Here is an 18,652-nt window from a genome sequence, read left to right as displayed (position 1 = left end):
AGCTCTGATCTCTGCTCTGGGACAGGGATAGCACCCAGGGAGCGTCTGGGACTGCCAGGAGGGATTTTGGGTGGATTTTAGGGAAAGGCTCTTCCCCAGAGGCTGCTGGCACTGCCCAGGCTGCCCAGGGAATGGGCACGGCCCCGAGGCTGCCAGAGCTCCAGGAGCCTTTGGCCAGCGCTGCCAGGGGTGCCCAGGCTGGGGTTGCCCAGGACAGGGGTGGCACTGGGTGATTCCCACTCAGGATATTCCATCATTCCGTGCCCCCTCCTGTGCATCCCTCTCTTGGACACCCACAGTGCCCTGGGATGCATTTTTAGGCAATTCCCGGTTGGGAACAAGCAGGAGCCGTTCCCAGAGCGCTGCGAGGGCTCGGAGAAGCCGCATCTCGGGGTTTTGGGGGGGTTTTAGGGGTTTTGGGGGGTTCGGGGGGTCCGGGGGCTCCGCTGCCCGGAGCGCCAGCGCCACCCAGCGGCCACAGCGCGCACCTGCCCCCGCGGGCACAGCTGGGCCGGCGAACATCTGGAGAAACATCTGGGGAAACAGCTGGAAAACCAGCCGGGAAACCCGCCCGAGCGCCCCGCGAAGGGGAGACCCGCTCTCGGGAGTTGTTTTCACCCCGTCCCTCCTCCCCACCGAGAGCGCGCTTGGTTAAATCGTTAAAGGTTGCGCAACATCTGCACGGGTTAATTACAGCTGTTAATTACAGCTGCTGGGCGCCCGGAGAACGCGGCGATTTCGGGGCAATAAAACAAGACGGGGCACGAAAGATGATGGTTCAATAGTCGGTGCTTAATGGGGTGTTAGGAGGGAGGGAAGGGGACGGGAGAGCTCGTGAGAGGTGTGAATTATTGCACCATAATTCTGGCCCTGCAGCGGCTGGGTGCAATTAATAACTGTTTTCGTGTTTGAAATGCGTTTTCTCACATCATAAAAAGCAGAAATGGAAAGTAATCGCCAGTGGGGGAAGCGCTGGGAGGACAGGGCAGAGACTTCCTGGGTTTTGTGTTGTTTTGAGCTGCTTTTCAATGATTTGGGGAATCCTGTTGTGCGGACCCAAAATTCTTCGGGGTATTTGTGCTGAAGTAGCTCTGCCTGGAAATCTCTTCACAGATATTCCAAGCTGGGAAGCAGCTCCCGTTTATTTGCAGCAGATTTTCACCAGATTAACTCCAACCACTTCAGCTCCCCATGCCAAGCTACCTGAGCCCTCTTTATTTGGAAAACAGGAAATACTTTGTTGCTTTTTTTTTTATGGGTTTAATTCCAACCCATTCCAGTTTAATTTTGGGAAACCTGAAAACTGAAGGAAAGCAGATATCCTCAAAATAAAATATTGTTTGATCCAGCAGCTGGAAATGCAAACTTTACTGGGAGCTGGGTCTGCCTCTTGGTACTGAAATTGGGCCATAAAAATATAATTCCAGGGATGCTTTTCTCCACTTTTTATTAAAAAGAACTGGAAGGGTGGTTCCTGGGGTTATCAGCACAACCTGCTTTCATGTGTGTACATCTATAATTCACTATATTAACATCCTCAATAGAGTGCAGCCCCTTAACCAGGCTGATGGCAAAAAGGGAATCTTTAAGAGCGAGTTCAGGGATTGGGAATGCAGGTACCAAGACAGAAAATTGATTGGTTGTTTGAACCTTCACTTAAGAAAGACTTAATGGGATGAGGAGATTAATAAAGGGGGTCTCTGGGGCTGCTGGCATTGCTTTAGGGACCCCAGAGGTCAAGATAACAGGAAATGGATGGGGTGGGTCAGGTACTTCCAGGATTTTTGTGGACGTTCTTACAGAGATTTCAGTTCATTATTTGATTTTTAGTCAAGATGCAGCTCTTGTGCCCTGATGCTTTTCCTTCTGGGCTGCATTGGGATGAGCATTCCCAGCAGGTCAGGGGTGATCCTGCCCCTGTGCCCAGCCCTGGGGACACCTCTGGGTGCTGTGCCCAGCTCTGGCTCCTCAGCACAGCAGGGACAGGAGCTCCTGGAGCTGAGCAAGGGCCTGGAGCAGCTCCATGCCCAGGAAAGGCTGAGGGAGCTGGGGCTGCTCAGCCTGGAGAGGAGCCCCAGGGAGAGGGGCCTCAGCCCTGCCTGGCCCTGTGTCTGTCCCTGGGTTTCCCAGGAGCAGGGGGGTCACTCTATCCCTGCACGGGGCACTGGTGGGGTCACACCTGGAGTGCTGTGCCCAGCTCTGTCCCCTCAGCTTGGGAAGGACCTGGGGACACTGAGCACACCCAGAGGGGCCAGCGAGGCTGGAGAGGGGCTGGGAACACAAACCCTGAGAGGAGCCCTGAGGGAGCTGGGGGTGCTCTCCTGGAGAAAAGGAGACTCAGGGGTGCCCTCCTCACCCTGCCCAGCTCCTGGAAGGTGCCTGTGCTCAGCTGGGGCTGGGCTCTGTCTGCAGCAGCACTGGCACAGCCAGAGCTCACAGCCTGCACTGCACCCAGGGAATCCAGGCTGGGAGCAGCAAAGAGTTTTTCCAGCAAGGGGATAAAGCTCTGGAATGGCTGCCCGGGGAGGGGGTGCAGTCCCCATCCCTGGGGGTGTTTAACAAAGCCTGGATGTGGCACTGGGGGCCAGGGCTCAGCTGAGCTGCTGGGGCTGGGCTGGGCTCCATGGGCTGGAAGGGCTCTTCCAGTTCCAATTCTGGGAGTTCTGTCTGTCCCTGTGTCTGTCCCTGTGTCTGTCCCTGGCTGTCCCTGTGTCTGTCCCTGTGTCTGTCCCTGTGTCTGTCCCTGTGTCTGTCCCTGGTGCAGAGGTCAGAGCAGGCCCAGGCTCTGCCCCAGGCCCAGCAATGGCCCCAGAGCCACGGGCAGGGCCTGAGCCCAGCAATTCCCCTCACAGGAGGCACAACTTCTGCCCTGGGCAGGGGCTGAGCTGGAGCAGAGCCCAGGCAGGGGCTGCAGGCTCCTCCCTGGGACATTCCAGGATATAATCCCACAATCCCATGGCCTGGGCTCTGGGGTGACCCAGAGGTGGCACCGGTGACCCCCAGGCTCCCTCCAGTCTCACCCATCCTGGGGGGCTCATTTCAGTGGCACTAAAAGAAGGAAACCAGATTGAAATCCACTCTTCTCTCAGTGCTCTGTAAACCTGTGACAAGATCCTGCTTCCTCCATCTTGTCAGGCATCTTCCTGCTGGTGTCCGTGGGATCCTGGAATCCTGGGATTCTGGTGTACTGGAATTCTGGAATTCCAAGATGCCGGGATTCTGGGAGTCTGAGATTCTGGGATTCTGAAATTCCAGGATTCCAGGATTCTGGGAGTCCAGGATTCTGGAATCCTGAAATTCCGGGATTCCAGGATTCTGGAATTCCGAAATTCTGGGATTCCAGGATTCTGGAATTCTGAAATTCCAGGATTCCGGGATTCCAGGATTCTGGAATTCCAAAATTCCAGGATTCCGGGATTCCAGGATTCTGGAATTCCAAAATTCCAGGATTCTGGGATTCCAGGATTCTGGAATTCTGGGATTCTGACTTGGAATTTCAAGATTGTGGGATTCTTGGGTTCCAGGGTTCTGGAATTCTGGGATTCTGAGATTCCAGGATTCTGGAATTCTGGGATTCCAGTGTTCTGGGATTCCGGGATTCCAAGATTCTGGGATTTTGGGATTGCAGGCTTCTGGGATTCTGGTGTTTTGGGATTCCGGGGTTCTGGTGTTCTGGGATTCCAGGGTTCTGGAATTCTGGGATTCTGAGATTCCAGGATTCTGAGATTCTGGAATTCTGGGATTTTGAGATTCCGGGTTTCTGACTTGGGATTCCAAGATTCCAGAATTCTGGGATTCCAAGATTCCTGGATTTCGGGATGACAGGCTTGTGGGATTCTGTAATTCTGGGATTTTGAGATTCCATGATTCTGACTTGGGATTCCAGGATTCTGAGATTCTGGCATTCTGAGATTTCAGGATTCCGGAATTCTGGTATTCTGGGATTCCAGGATCCTGGGATTCCAGGATTCTGGAATTCTGGGATTCTGAGATTTCAGGATTCTGGAATTCTGAGATTACGGGATTCTGACTTGGGATTCCAAGATTCCGTGATTTGGGGATTGCAGGCTTCTGGGATTCCAGGATTCTCAGATTCTGGAATTCTGGGATTCCGAGATTCTGGGATTCCAGAATTCTGGAATTCTGGTATTCTGGTATTCTGGAATTCTGGAATTCTGAGGTTCCAGAATTCTGGAATTCTGGGATTCCGAGTTTCTGAGATTCTGGGATTCCAGGATTCTGGAATTCTGTGATTCTGAGATTTCAGGATTCTGACTTGGGATTCCAAGATTCCGTGATTTTGGGATTGCAGGCTTCTGGGATTCCAGGATTCTCAGATTCTGGGATTCTGGTGTTTTGGGATCCTGGGGTTCTGGAATTCTGGGATTCCGAGATTCTGGGATTCCAGAATTCTGGGATTCCGGGATTCCTGGATTCTGGGATTCTGGAATACTGAGATTCCAGAATTCTGGAATTCTGAGATTCCAGAATTCTGGGATTTCGAGTTTCTGAGATTCTGAGATTCCAGGATTCTGGAATTCTGAGATTACGGGATTCTGACTTGGGATTCCAAGATTCCGTGATTTGGGGATTGCAGGCTTCTGGGATTCCAGGATTCTCAGATTCTGGAATTCTGTGATTCCGAGATTCTGGGATTCCAGAATTCTGGAATTCTGGTATTCTGGAATTCTGGAATTCTGAGGTTCCAGAATTCTGGAATTCTGGGATTCCGAGTTTCTGAGATTCTGGGATTCCAGGATTCTGGAATTCTGAGATTACAGGATTCTGACTTGGGATTCCAAGATTCCGTGATTTGGGGATTGCAGGCTTCTGGGATTCTGGTGTTCTGGGATTCCAGGGCTCTGGAGTTCTGGGATTCTGAGATTCTGGGATTCCGAGACTCTGAGATTCCAGGATTCTGGAATTCTGGCATTCTGGGATTCTAGGATTCTGGGATTCCGGGATTCTGGGATGCAGCTGAGCAGAGCCCTCAAAAAGGGGGTGGCAGAGGGACCTGTGGCAGAGCACAGCCAGGGCTCCTGGGCAGGACTGGACAAGGCACTTTCCATGCCCTGGCTGGGATTCCCTAATGGAATTCTGCTCCTGGGATTCCAGCCCTCAGGAGAGGTCCTGAAATCCACAAATTTCCTGCTGAAATTCGGGAGCAGTGACTGAATGAACCCCATTTCAGAACCAAAAGCTGCAGTGTCACCCCAGTCCTGGCTCACTCTTTGGGGCATTTAGTTTATTTGGGATGATTTGGGGTGTTTATTTTATTTGGGATGATTTGGGGCGTTTGTTTTATTTGGGAAACTTTGGGGCGCTTATTTTATTTGGGATACTTTGGGGTGTTTATTTTAATGCCACCCCCAGAGACTGGATTCCCTCCTGTCCCTCCCTGTGCCCTTTAATAAACTCTGACATAAATTAACACCCAGGTGATGCTGAAATTCAGAACACAAAAGCTTTTGTGCTCTTTTTGTTCCTCCTAAAGCCCATTTGATGCAGTTGGATGTTGCATTTTTACCAACATGGGTCAACTGATTTTATTTTGAAGGATGGCTGCCTGAAAAAAAAATTAAATATTAATAATATCTGAATTTGAACTTGTTACTCAGCAGAAAAATCCAACTTCAATCTGCAGCTTCACCAGTGGCTTTTGAGAAGCTGGGGGTTTTGTATAAATCCCGCCTTGTAAACAGATGGAACAAACAAAATGTAAAACTCATCTCCTTAAAGAACAACAAAAGAATATTTTCCAGATGGGCTTTCTGATGGGAGATCAAAGTCCTCATCTCAGACTTGGGAAATTTCCCTTCCTTGCTGGTATCAGTTTTATCTGCATGCAGATCATCCAGCATTTGTTTTTTTTCAACAAAGGCAATTGTCTTAAAGGAGCTGCAGGAGGATGCTCTTAAAGCTGAAGAAAATAGAAAAGATTTTACTAAAAATAGGGGGGAAAACAGGATGGGTAAAGGGGAGAAGAAACTCTTTGATTCCTTTGATTTATAAAAAAAATGAGATATTTCAAAATGAAACAAGTAGGAAAGAGTTGAGGCAAATGATTTGGACCAACTCCTTTTTGGGCTTATCTGGTTCCAAACCTCATCCCAACGGGTCCTGTGGCCAGAGAAGAATCCCTTGGTGGTTTTGTGGAGACTGCATCCCCCAGGAACTGCAGTGACAGGAGAATGGAGGGACAGCACACAGGGAATGGCTCCCAGTGCCAGAGGGCAGGGCTGGATGGGATCTTGGCAATGAGGAATTGTTCCCTGGCAGGGTGGGCAGGGCTGGGATGGAATTGCCAGAGCAGCTGGGGCTGCCCCTGGATCCCTGGCAGTGCCCAAGGCCAGGCTGGACACTGGGGCTGGAGCAGCCTGGCACAGTGGGAGCTGTCCCTGCCATGGCAGGGGTGGCACTGGGTGGGATTTGAGGTCTCCTTGATGCCCTGCATGACAGTTTTTGGCTAAAACAGCTGTGAACACACAGCCCCAAAGACTGAGGAGGAGTTTTCCCCCTGGAAATTTTAATCTGGTTTTCCCTCTCTTCTTCTCTGGATTGGACTTGATAATCTTAAAGGTCTCTTCCGACCCAGTGATTCTGTGTGTAATTTTGTGTGTAATTTTTCCTGCTTGGTATTAATGGGAAACAGCAAAAAAGCTTTGCAAGGAAAAGAAAATTAAAATAAAATTAAATAAATTGAAATTAAATAAAATAATGAAATGAAATAAAATCAAGTGAAATAAAAATAAAATAAAATAAAAATTAAATTAAATTAAAATTTTAAAAATAATAAAATAAAATAAATTAATAAAATAAAATGAAATGAAATTAAATTAAATTAAATTAAGTTTTAAAATAATAAAAAATAAAACAAAAATGAAATTAAATTAAAATTTTAAAAATAATAAAACAAATTAATAAAATAAAACAAATAAAATAAAAATTAAATTAAGTTTTAAAATAATATAAAATAAAATAAAATAAAAATGAAATGAAATTAAAAATTTTAAAATAATAAAATAAATTAATAAAATAGAACAAAACAAATAAAAAATTAAATTAAATTAAGTTTTTCAATAATAAAAAAATAAAATAAAATAAATTAAATTAAATTAAAATTTTAAAAATAATACAATAAAATAAAATAAATTAATAAAATAAAATAAATCAAATAAATAAATTAAATTAAATTAAGTTTTAAATAATAAAAATAAAATAAATGAAATTAAATTAGAATTTTTAAAATAATAAAATAAAATTAATAAAATAAAACAAAACAAATAAATAAAAATTAAATTAAATTAAGTTTTAAAAATAATAAAAAATAAAATAAATAAAATAAAATAAAATAAAATAAAATAAAATAAAATAAAATAAAATAAAATAAAGGTATAGAAAGAAACCATAGGTGTGTTTGTGCTTGCAGACACCCGGCAGGTGCAGCCCTCTCCTCCCTGGTCCTACGACCAGTCCTACCAGTACCTGGGCTCCATCGCCACGCCCGCCGTGCACCCGGCCACGCCCATCTCACCTGGCCGGGCGGGCGGCATGACCTCGCTCACGGCCGAGCTCTCCAGCCGCCTCTCGGGTAAGGACACCGCCCCGGGCCTGCCTGCCAAAGGGACACTGCCCCGGGGAACACTGTCCCCTGTCCCCACCCCTGCTGCCCCTAAGCCAAGGGGACCTTCCCTGGTGGCAAACTGGTGGCCCTGTCCCCAACCCTGACTCTCTGTGCCAAAGGGACGCTCCCCTGGTGGCAAATTGGTGGCCCTGTCCCCACCCCTACTGCCCCTAAGCCTACGGGACCTTCCTCAGCAGCAAACTGGTGGCCCTGTCCCAGCCCTGGGTCCTCCATGACAAAGGGACCTTCCCTGGTGGAAAACTGGTGGCCCTATCCCCATGTCTGCACCTTCCATGACAAAGGGACGTTCTCCAGTGGCAGACTTGTGGCTCTGTCACCAACCCTGGGCTGTCCATGCCAAGGGGACCTTCCCCAGTGACAAACTGGTGGCCTTCTTCCCAACCCTTGGATTCTCCATGACAAAGGGACACTCCCCTGCTGGCGAACTGGTGGCGCTGTACCCAGTCCTGCACCTTCCATGACAAAGGGACGTTCTCCAGTGGCAAACTTTGTTGGCTTTATCCCCAAACCTGGGCTGTCCATGCCAAGGGGACCTTCCCTGGTGACAAACTGGTGGCCTTGTTCCCAACCCTGGGTTCTTCACACCAAGGGGACCTTCCCTGGTGGAAAACTGGCGGCCCTGTCCCCATCCTTTGGATTCTCCATGACAAAGGGACACTTCCCTGGTGACAAACTGGTGGCCTTGTTCCCAACCCTGGGTTCTTCACACCAAGGGGACCTTCCCTGGTGACAAACTGGTGGCCCAGGTGCTGCCCCAACCCTTCATGGGCTCTCTGGGCAAAGCTCATTCTGAGGTTTTGGGGATTTGTGGGAAGAGCAGAGAAACAGAGAGTTTTAATGAATGAGCTGTGTTGTGACAAACCAATCCCAGACTGGGCTGGGAAGGATCTCAAAGGTCATGGAGTGCCAGCTGTGTCCCATGCCCACCTTGTCCCCAGCCCAGAGCACTGAGTGCCACCTCCAGCCCTTCCCTGGTCACCCCCACCCCCTCCCTGGGCAGCTCTTCCCAAGGCCTGATCACCCTTTCCAAGAGGAAATTCCCTCTGGTGTCCAGCCTGAATCCCAAACTGGGGTTTGGGGTTTGGGGTTTGGGGTGGGAGGAACCTTAAAGCCCATCTCGTTCCCACCCCTGCCAGGGACAGGGACACTTCTCACTACCCCAGGTTGCTCCTGGGGTTGGGAGCCCAACAGAGCATTGTCAAAAAAGAAGGAAAATTAGGAAAAGCAGCACTTTGAAGGTGTAGGGAGCAATTAAAATTCAGATTGCCAAGGAATGGATGGCATTCCAAGATATTTCAGCTCTGTTTCCTTCCCTCCCTCTAAATCCAGAGCAGAGCACAGCAGGCTTTGGGTGGGCATTGGCTGCAGGATGGTGGGGTTGGACATTTTAGATGTTGAGCTGGATTTTCTTGTTTCCCACGTCCATCAAATCGTCCTGCAGAGCTTTAGAAGCCACCAGAAAAATGGGAGTGAAAGCCACCCCGATTCCACCCAGTTTAACCATCCCTGACCTGCACATCTTGAAGCAATCTGTGTGTGCAGCAGCAGGAATTTTCTATAAAGGAGTGAGAGCCATATCATTCTAATTTGCATACAGCTTTTGCAAAAATCCCTCCTTTAACTCCACATCTTGCTCTTGTTTGAAGGCTCAGGGCTTCTTCTGAGATCAGAGGGAAGCACTTGAACGTGCTCCAGCCTGCTCTGTTGTTGTCATGTCGAGCTTGCTTTGAAAGCCTCACACCAAAATCTAAATTATTTGTTAGGTCTGGGTGGTAAGTGCATTGTAGAGAGGACTGAAAACACGGGGAACTTTTCAGAAAAAGCCATTTCTTCTTTTTAAAAGAAGTCTCAAAAATTTATCATTCTTTATTTACACATAATTAGAAATCAAAAATTGAAATAAATTAGAATTTCCTTTAGTTTTCCACCAGGACCCCCAGGTTGTTTTACACAGAGCTGTTTTTTCTGCCCATGGCCACAGGGATTTTCCTTGGAGCTGGCAAAGTTTCTCCATGCTTTGTGAAGGAGCCTAGAAAGGTTTAGTTCCCACATCAGCATCCTTCTTTTCCTGTTCTAATTCCTTACATTAAATGTCATTCAGCATTCCTGGGAAAATGCATCACAACCTTTTCTGTCACCCACACTTGAAAAAAAATTTCTCTTTGGCAGAACAAAGAGCAAATTTGAGGAGGATTTTTAGGCCCTCCCAACTTAAGACCTGGTGTCTCCAAGGAAAAAACAACAATGTGGGATATTTGAACCATCTTGACATTAAATGTCATTACTCTGCTTTTTGCCAGGGCAGAACGAACCCTCCTCTGGTTCACAATGTATCCAGGCAATTTTAGGAAGTTTCTCAGGAATGAGGTGTGGAAGTAACATTTAAAATCTGGCAGATGCCACCTTAACCTTGCCTCCTCCAGAGCTCCTGCTGCTCCATTCCATCGTGTGTTTTCCCATGTTAAACCTAAAAGATGATGGGGCTTAAGGGAATGAAATGTGTTCCCATTAATTTTCCAGGAAAAAAAAGTATGGTAAATTCTGAAGGAATTTAGTTCAGAGCTCTCCTAAGTAATTAAGAGGAGCTCCTTAAGGTGGGCTGATGTGTCCTGATGAGCTTTCAGAGCTTGGCTCAGGAGTGTGTCTGCTCCAAGAATCCCAGACTCAGTCTGCTCCAGCTTGGAATCTGGGGAGAGCCAAGATCTTTGTTTTCCCTCTGCTCCTCCTCAGGAGTATTTCCTTCAGCACACGGCTCCTCGGCTGCAGACTCCACGCCCTGGCTGCCAGGAGAAGTTGTCTTTCTTCTGGAAAGATTTTTTTTTTTTTTTCCCGTAATTATTGTTGTTATCTTAACCAGGAAGAGCTGGCAGCTCTGGGGATGAGACCTTCCATTAACCTGAGTCATGATGAGGATCCTTCCTAAAGAGGATCTGCTCCTCTTGTTTAATCCGGGCAGGGAAAGAGAGGATGGGACAGGACGTAATTCCATGGATGTCAGACAAAGCAGAGCAGGATTTGTCTCTCCTGAGGAACATTTCAGAGTGAGACAACAGGGGCTGTGCCAGAGAGGCTCAGCTGGGCCAGCAGCAGGAATTTGCCCATGGAAAGGGTGCTCAGGCCTTGGCAGGGGCTGCCCAGGGAGCTTGGCAGTGCCCATCCCTGCAGGTGTCCCCTGCAGGTGGCACTGAGTGCTCTGGGCTGGGGACAAGGTGCCCATGGGGCACAGCTGGCACTGCATGGGCTGGCATGGCTTTGCCAGCACCAGGAATTCTGTAAGGAGCTGGGGAAGGGGCTGAGGGAGCTGTGAAGGAACTCAGCCTGGAGAAAAAGATGTTCAGGGAGGACCTTCCCAGGGAACAGGGACAGGAGCAGAGGGAATGGCCTCAGGCTGGGCCAGGGCAGGAATTTGCCCATGGAAAGGGTGCTCAGGCCTTGGCAGGGGCTGTCCAGGGAAGTTTGGAGTGCCCATCCCTGCAGGTGCCCAGGGAAGGCCTGGACGTGGCACTCAGGGCAACAAGCTGGGCACGGGGCACAGCTGGGCCTCGATGACCTCAGAGATTCCTCCCGACCTGACGAATTCTGAGGATCCCGTAACATTCCTCTGCCTCCCTTCCCTTCCCTTCCCCCAGGAGCCTCGGACCTGACGGCGTTCAGCGACCCCCGGGTGGGCATCGACCGTTCCTTCCCGGCGCTGCCGTCCATCTCCGACCCTCGCATGCACTACCCGGGCGCCTTCACCTACACGCCCACGCCCGTCAGCTCCACCATCGGCATCGGCATGTCGGCCATGTCCACGGCCACCAGGTACCACACGTACCTCCCGCCGCCCTACCCTGGCTCCTCCCAGGCTCAGGGCAGCCCCTTCCAGACCAGCTCCCCCTCCTACCACCTGTACTACGGCACCTCGGCCGGCTCCTACCAGTTCTCCATGATCTCGGGCGGGGACCGCTCGCCGCCGCGCATCCACCCGCCCTGCACCAACGCCTCCACGGGCTCCACGCTGCTCAACCCCAACCTGCCCAACCAGAGCGACGTGGTGGAGGCCGAAGGCAGCCACAGCAACTCGCCCACCAACATGGCCAGCACGGCCAGGCTGGAGGAGGCCGTGTGGAGGCCGTACTGAGGAGGTCGGAAGGAGCTCGAGGGTCAGGACTGATGGACTTCCCATTTCCCGGCGCCCGGAGGGATGCCAGAAACTTCCCTGCGGGCCCTGCCGCGTTCATCCACGAGTTTCAGGAGCAAACCCTTCGGAAGTCAGCGCTGCCAGGGGTGGTGGCTCTCGTCGCCAGGCCCTGGTGGAGCCGCGTCGCTCCGGCAAAGAATTCCCGGCAGGAGAACGAGCTTCTGGGAAGGAGGACGGCCCAGTTGGTGGGGCAGAGGTAGCGAGGGTGGGTAGAAGGGTATCCAGCCTGATTCCAGGCCTGTGGCTTCCCAACGTGCCTGGGCTTGAAGGTCTCCACAGCCCTAAAAGAGAGTTTTGGTTAATTTCTATTTTTAAGACTTAAAACCTTAAAAAAACAAACCCAAATCTTAGCGAGTTTACTGCATCTTAGGGACATCTTAAGTGTAAGGAAGTATAGGAAGATTCCCAGAGGGAAACTGTGAACGCTTCTGTTTTAGCAATGCTGTGAATGAGAGGTTTTATATGTTGGACTTCATTCTTTCTTTTTCTTTGTTTTGTTTGTATATTCCAAAGAATATGGAGTTTTTTATTACTGGGGTTTTTTTGTTTTGTTTTGGGTTTAGGTTTTTTGGTGTTTTTTGGTTTTGTTGGGTTTTTTTAAGGATGCAGCTCATCCTGCTTTGCATCTAATTTGTTTTATTTCTCTTGGCACCTTATAAGTTGCAAAGAAAAAAAAAAATATTTTGCTCTTTTTTTTGTTTTAATCATGCTTGCTTCTTTCTTGCTTTGTCAACTGAAAGAATCAGCCCCTTTTTCAATGAGTTAATTTAACTTTTTATCTCTTGGACTTTTTTTTTTAACACAACGGCTACAGCCTTGGGTCATTTTCAACTACTGTATTTCTTTGAGGAGTTAATTGATATTTATGCCTGATATTTAGACTTTTCTTATTTGTTGATACTATTATTATTTAAATATGCCTATATTAAAAAAAATATCAGCAATTGCCTTTTTTTGGTAGCAGCCAAAGTCAAATTCTTCATGTTGAAAAAGGCTGGAATAACGATGGGCAAAAGTGACCTCTTAATTCCCTAAAAATATTGTTTACAATTATCTTGCTCTCATTTTACTCAGCTTAGGTCCTCAAAGGCATTGAGGTGCCCAGTTCCTGCTGGAAGGCGCCAAAATCCCTGGGAATTTCTGTACGTTTCCAAGTGGTGGAGTCATCTCTCCCTCCCCCTATTTTGTCACCAGTGGTGGCCCTCAGGATCAGGAATCAGGATGTAGATACTTCCGAAGGCAAATTCAATATTCACTAATTAAATACCCGCCCACTGGAGTGACAGGACACAGGGAATGGCTCCCACTGCCAGAGGGCAGGGCTGGATGGGAACTGGGAAGGAATTGTTCCCTGGCAGGGTGGAGAGGCCCTTCCCAAAGAAGCTGTGGTTGCCCCTGGATCCCTGGAAGTGTCCAAGGCCAGGTTGGAGCACCCTGGGACAGTGGAAGGTGTCCCTGCCCATGGCAATTTTGGTGAATGAGCTTTAAGATCCCTCCCAACCTAAACCATTCCCTGGTTCTGTGATTCCCACGGCAAGGGGGAAGTCCTGGCTCTGATGGAATCTGGGTGAGATTTGCTCCCAGGATTTCCATGCGGCACAAAAGCCGCGTTCCAATCTGCTGGCAAACACATCCCTTCCTGGAAAGCTCCAGAAAAGCCAGGGCCTGCACAACCCCTTCCTCCTCTTCTGGGAGAAGAGGAGGGGTATTTAAAGTTGGTGTAGCCAGTGTTGTGCCCTGTAGTAAATCTACAAGGGTTTTACTAGGAGCAGGTTGAGCTCGGAGCCGTCACCGCTGCCCGTCGCCCCAGCACAAACATATCAGATGTCACTGTAACGTTTTTGGCACTATTTTATTGAGGGTTTGCTCTGAATGCAGCTCTTGTACTACTCCTGAACTCCAAACTGCTGATGTTGACACGTGTGCGTCCCAAATGAGCTGATTATTATTTAATGTACCTCTCAAACCAGAGAAACAATTGCAGGTCAACTCAGAGAGTATTTGAAAGCAGGACTTCAGATCAGTGTTTGATGTTTTAAAAAAAAATTTAAAAGTTAAAAGGATTCAAATTAAAAAGATCCTTGGCTGCAGGCAGCAAAACAGCTGGACTTATTTAAAACCATTTGTTTTTCAAGTTTTCTCTTTTTTTTATATATATATATGATTTTGCTTCTTTGTTTGAGTTGGATGCAGTAGCACTTTGGTATTGAAAAGAATCAAAGAATTTCCATTGTCAATAAGGTCATTTTTGTGTAGAAAATACGGAGTGTTTCAAGAGATCTGAGCAAAAGCCCAGAATGTTTCTGTTAAAACACATGGCCTTGTGCTTTTCATTTAATGAAATATCTTTATATTTCCAGAGTTTGCTCTGAAAAAAAGACAGAAAACATCCAAATTCTATCAGAAATATATACTGAAAGTCTGGAGACCCTGCTGAGTACAGAAATACAGAGACCCCCCCAGTTGTAGCATTTCCATAGTTGGACTCTCACCTCTTCAGTACCCTAAAAAAAAAGTCCCACATCCCTGAGCAGTAGCTCTGCTGCAGAACCCATTCGGCACATTCTGTGCAATTCAAACCCTAATTTTTTACAGCTCTCAATTAAAATGGTAATTGATTACAGCTCTCACATCTGCCTTGTGACTGGACCACCAAAGTTCACAGAGCTGGGAGTGGAAACACAGCAGGGAGGGAGAAGAGAGGAGCTTGGAGGAGCCAGGAAGGGCCAGGTGACCTGGAGAGGGAATTTTAACAAAAGCAGGGAGTGATAGGAGGAGAGGGATGGTATTAAGATGGAGGAGGGCAGGGTTAGATGGGATATTTGGAATAAATTCATCCCTGTGAAATTTGTGAGGCCCTGCACAGAGTGCCCAGAGAAGTTGTGGATTCCCCATCTCTGGCAGTGCCCAAGGTCTAAGGGGCTTGGAGCAGCCTGGGACAGTGGAAGGTGTCCCTGCCATGGCAGGGGTGGCACTGGATGGGTTTAAGGTCCCTTCCAACCCAAACCATTCCATGATTTGATGATTCCATGACTTCAGAAGTGAGGTTGTTGTGGTCACCAAGGCGAGCTCAATGTGGTCACCACACTGCCAGGCCTGTGGGACACCACAACCTCCTTTCTGCCTCAGCCCTTCCAGCCCCCAGAATTGAAACCCATCCACCCTGGAAGCTAAAAACCAGGGATTCACAGGAACAGGGAGCTGGCAACTCTCAGACCCTAAATCAAACATTTCTTCTGTCTGTGCCTCTCCTTTATCTCCACTTATGCTAAAGGTGAGGTTGAATTTGGCTCTCCCTGGTGTGAACAGGATGAGGAAATACAGAACTGGTCACCACCACTTTCCCCTGTGTCCTTGTTGACACTTTTTTTGGAATTTCTCAGTGTTTCCTGTTTTTTTATTGCCAGAAACCAAATTTTGGAGTCCAACCTCTCTGGGTATGTCCAGCACTGCAAAGGAAAGAAAAAGCCAAGTTCATTATCCCTGCCAATTAATCTGTTTAATTAATCACTATGGGTTTCAGTGTATTCACTCATCAGAAACCACATTTTACCCAAATATTTGGTTTTGTAGCCATCACTAAGGATGTAAAAATGCTCTCACATCTTTCCTCTTATATTTCAAGAGCACATAACAGGCAGAAAAAAAAAGACATTTGGATAAAACATTTCCCCCATTCCCATCTCCAAATTAGAATGCATAAATATATATTTTTATATGGATATAATATATATATATTTATATAGTTTTAACATCCTGGGAGCTGAATGGAATCAGAAAATGGAATTCTTGTGCTTCTGCTCTGGAGCTGCAGTCAGCAGAGTGCTTTAGGTACCTCACCCTCCCAAAATTCAGCTCCTGGCTGTCCTTACTCTCAGCTTGGGTGCTCCTTTCACAAGACACAGCTCCTTGTCCATGTCAAACATCTCAACATAAATTTTACTGGCTCTGAAGACAAATATTTCCCTCTCCAACAACATTTAAATTCATTTAAGAGCTCCTGCTCACTCCCAGGGCATTGCAGAGGAGCTGTAATGCAGGGAGAAGAGGGTACAGAGAGCATCCCTGCTGGGAAGGGTTTGATTTGTACAAATTCTCTGCTGGGAAGGAGAAAAATCCTCTCCTCCAAACAGCCTTTGCCAAAATATCCCAAATTTCCTGCGCTCTTGAAACATTCACTGCTGCTTCCTGGGTGCCCTTTTCCGTGGGTGTGTTTGAAATTCAGGGAGGAGTGGATCCGTTTTCTGTCCTCGGAGCAAAACTCTGCCTTGTTTTCCTGCCTTGTTCCATTTTCCCGCTGGGTTTTTGTTCACCTCGCTGGGTCAGTCCCAACCACTGGGCGTTTTTCTCCTTGTCCTTCGAGGGTTGCATCCCCAGAGTTACTTGTATTTATGTCTGTAAATAGATTTCCAAAGCTTCCTAGCCAAAATATTTAGTGCTTGTAATTACTCTGCATTTTTCACTTTTTTTTCCCTGTGTTTTTAATGAACTTACCTTTGTGTTTGCTGAAATACTGTAGTGAGACTTATTTCTTTTCCAAATTAGTTATTTTTAGGCTTCAAGAGGAACTACATTTTATTCACTTTTGTAAACAGTTATAGCATGGTCTCTATCCAACATCCTTCACTTTTTTGTGGTAGGGGAGAAACAAACGTGCAAAAAAAAAAAATCTGTGGGTTATTTGTGGTATTTCAGGTTGGACAATTCCAACTCTTTTTAAAACCAAAATTTCAGTGTGAGGTGGGGAGGCTGAGGGGGGACACAGCCCCCAGAGTGGCACCAAAGGGAATTTGTTCAGCATTTTCTGGCTATGTTTACAAAACATTTTCCCTTTCACGCTGAACTTTTCCTGAAGGAGAAACCATCAGGTTGGGGATTTTTTTGGGAGGTTGGTTACCAGGGATTTTTCTTCCTGGGGAGGGAGGGCAGGGGATGGCTGCTGATTTTTGGAACCAGATAGGAAAAGAGAATAGAGTAGGTTTTATTTTCCCCCCACTCCAGTAATCTCTAGATAGCACCCCGGGGTAAATTCTTGCTGTCCACAGGGATGGCTGTGTCCAGCACCACAGGAGAATTCATTACAACTACCCAGAGCAGCTGGACTGCTGCAGTAGTTCTAATGAACACTTTTCTTCCTTTTCTTTCTTTTCTTTCATTCTTTCTTTCTTTGTACCACAGTTTCCTCTGTAAATTCAATATCATAATTAGTGTGAATGACAAATAAAATGTTTGACAAGTATGCACGTGAGCCTGGTGCATTCTTTTATCTGGGAGGAAAAAAAAAAACATCTCAGGGAAAAAGGAGCCATAAGGAGGAGAGTGCTGAGCGTATGGCACTCACAACATCAAAAATAGGTTTCCATACTTTTTGGTTTTCAATTATTTCTTTCCTTTTTGTCAAAATGGTATTTCCCTGCTGTGGAGTAAGCTGGTGAAAGGTCTGAAATCCAACAGGACACCAAAGCAAGAGGGAAACTTTACAGTGAGGCTGCCCAGAGATTCCCCTGGACCCTTGGCACTGCCCAAGGCCAGGCTGGGCACTGGGGCTGGAGCAGCCTGGGACAGTGAAGGTGTCCCTGCCATGGCAGGGGTGACACTGGGTGGGCAGTGAGGTCCTTCCCAAACCAAACCATTCCATGATTCCATGAAATGAGATTTTGCATCTACAGAAGTGCAATAATTGCATTTTATCCTTGGTTCTCAATTAAATTTCAGCATTTCAGATTCATCTATAGCTCTCATTTTTCTTAATCTTTTCCTTCTTGGATTGGATCCTTTTTGCTGCTGATGGTTTGAACCTTCCTTGAGGAGCACCAAAACAGATTTTAAGGTCACGTTACTTAAAAGATTTGTGCTTTTTTCCTCTTTAAATAAATAATTAAACAAAAGGGTAAATGAAACATTACTATAGGTGTACCAAGCTTTCAAAATTAGCAAAATATATTGAAAGTTCATTTTGAAAGACTCTGTATCCAGGCATCTGTAGATATAGACAAAAGACCTTCTAATATTTGCCCTGCACAACATATTGCATTATATTTAAGAAGTTTTCAGTAATATCCTTCTTCACAATAATCAGGGAATCCCAGAATGGTTTGGGTTGGAAGAGACTTTAAAGATCACCCAGTTCCAAGTCCCTGGACATGGGCAGGGACACCTTTCCAGACAAGTTGTTATATATTTTATATATAATATATATATATACTTTTTATATATAATTTATATATATTTATACATATATTTTAATATATAATTTATATATATATTTATATATACAATGACTGGTTTTATTTATTATTTATATATATATTTTATATATACAATGACTGTTTTTTAGCTGCTCCTCTCAGTGAAGTGAAAAACCAGCTACAAAGCAAAGTATCAAAGGTGCATTTTTCTTCTGCCAGCTCACAGAGTAACCCCCCATCTCTCTAACCATAATCCACATTATCTATTTAAAATTAAGGCCAAAACACTACGAGAAAACAGTGACTGGATCCCAAGGGCCTCTTTAGAGGTAGAAATTTCAGCACCCCCATCTCTGATGTGGTTTTTGGTTTTCCTGGTCAGCGTGGCCCCTCACATTTCTTTCCAGCACGACCCTAAAATACTGCACTTGTATTTCTGAAGAGACTCCCCTGCAGATTCCTCCCCTGACCCCAGGAAACCCAAGAGCCTTTCCCTCGAGGTGCATGGTGAGGCAGAGCACGTGTTTATTTTGTCGCTGGTTTTGACACGCAGGAAAAGAAGCCACAAATAGCAATAGTCAAAACAAACCCAAAAATATGACACCCAAGGGCATCTCAGCAGGAATATCTGCTGCT

General features: G+C 46.7%; 1 protein-coding gene across 2 annotated transcripts in view; it reads left to right on the top strand.

Moving 5' to 3' along the window:
- Positions 1-17,067, top strand: part of RUNX1 (RUNX family transcription factor 1) — an 86,426-nt gene extending 69,359 nt beyond the window's left edge. For both annotated transcript variants that reach the window (XM_064405585.1, XM_064405580.1), the window contains 2 exons: positions 7,430-7,591; positions 11,275-17,067. In XM_064405585.1, the coding sequence (XP_064261655.1) occupies positions 7,430-7,591; positions 11,275-11,768 (656 nt within the window). In that variant the 3' untranslated portion in view covers positions 11,769-17,067. The remainder of the gene's footprint in view (positions 1-7,429; positions 7,592-11,274) is intronic.
- The last annotated feature ends 1,585 nt before the right edge of the window (positions 17,068-18,652 follow it).

The sequence above is a fragment of the Passer domesticus genome, chromosome 2 (assembly GCF_036417665.1).
Source record: "Passer domesticus isolate bPasDom1 chromosome 2, bPasDom1.hap1, whole genome shotgun sequence".
Taxonomy (NCBI): domain Eukaryota; kingdom Metazoa; phylum Chordata; class Aves; order Passeriformes; family Passeridae; genus Passer; species Passer domesticus.
Note: the sequence above shows the minus strand (reverse complement) of the source record. Positions and strands in the feature narration are given on the sequence as shown.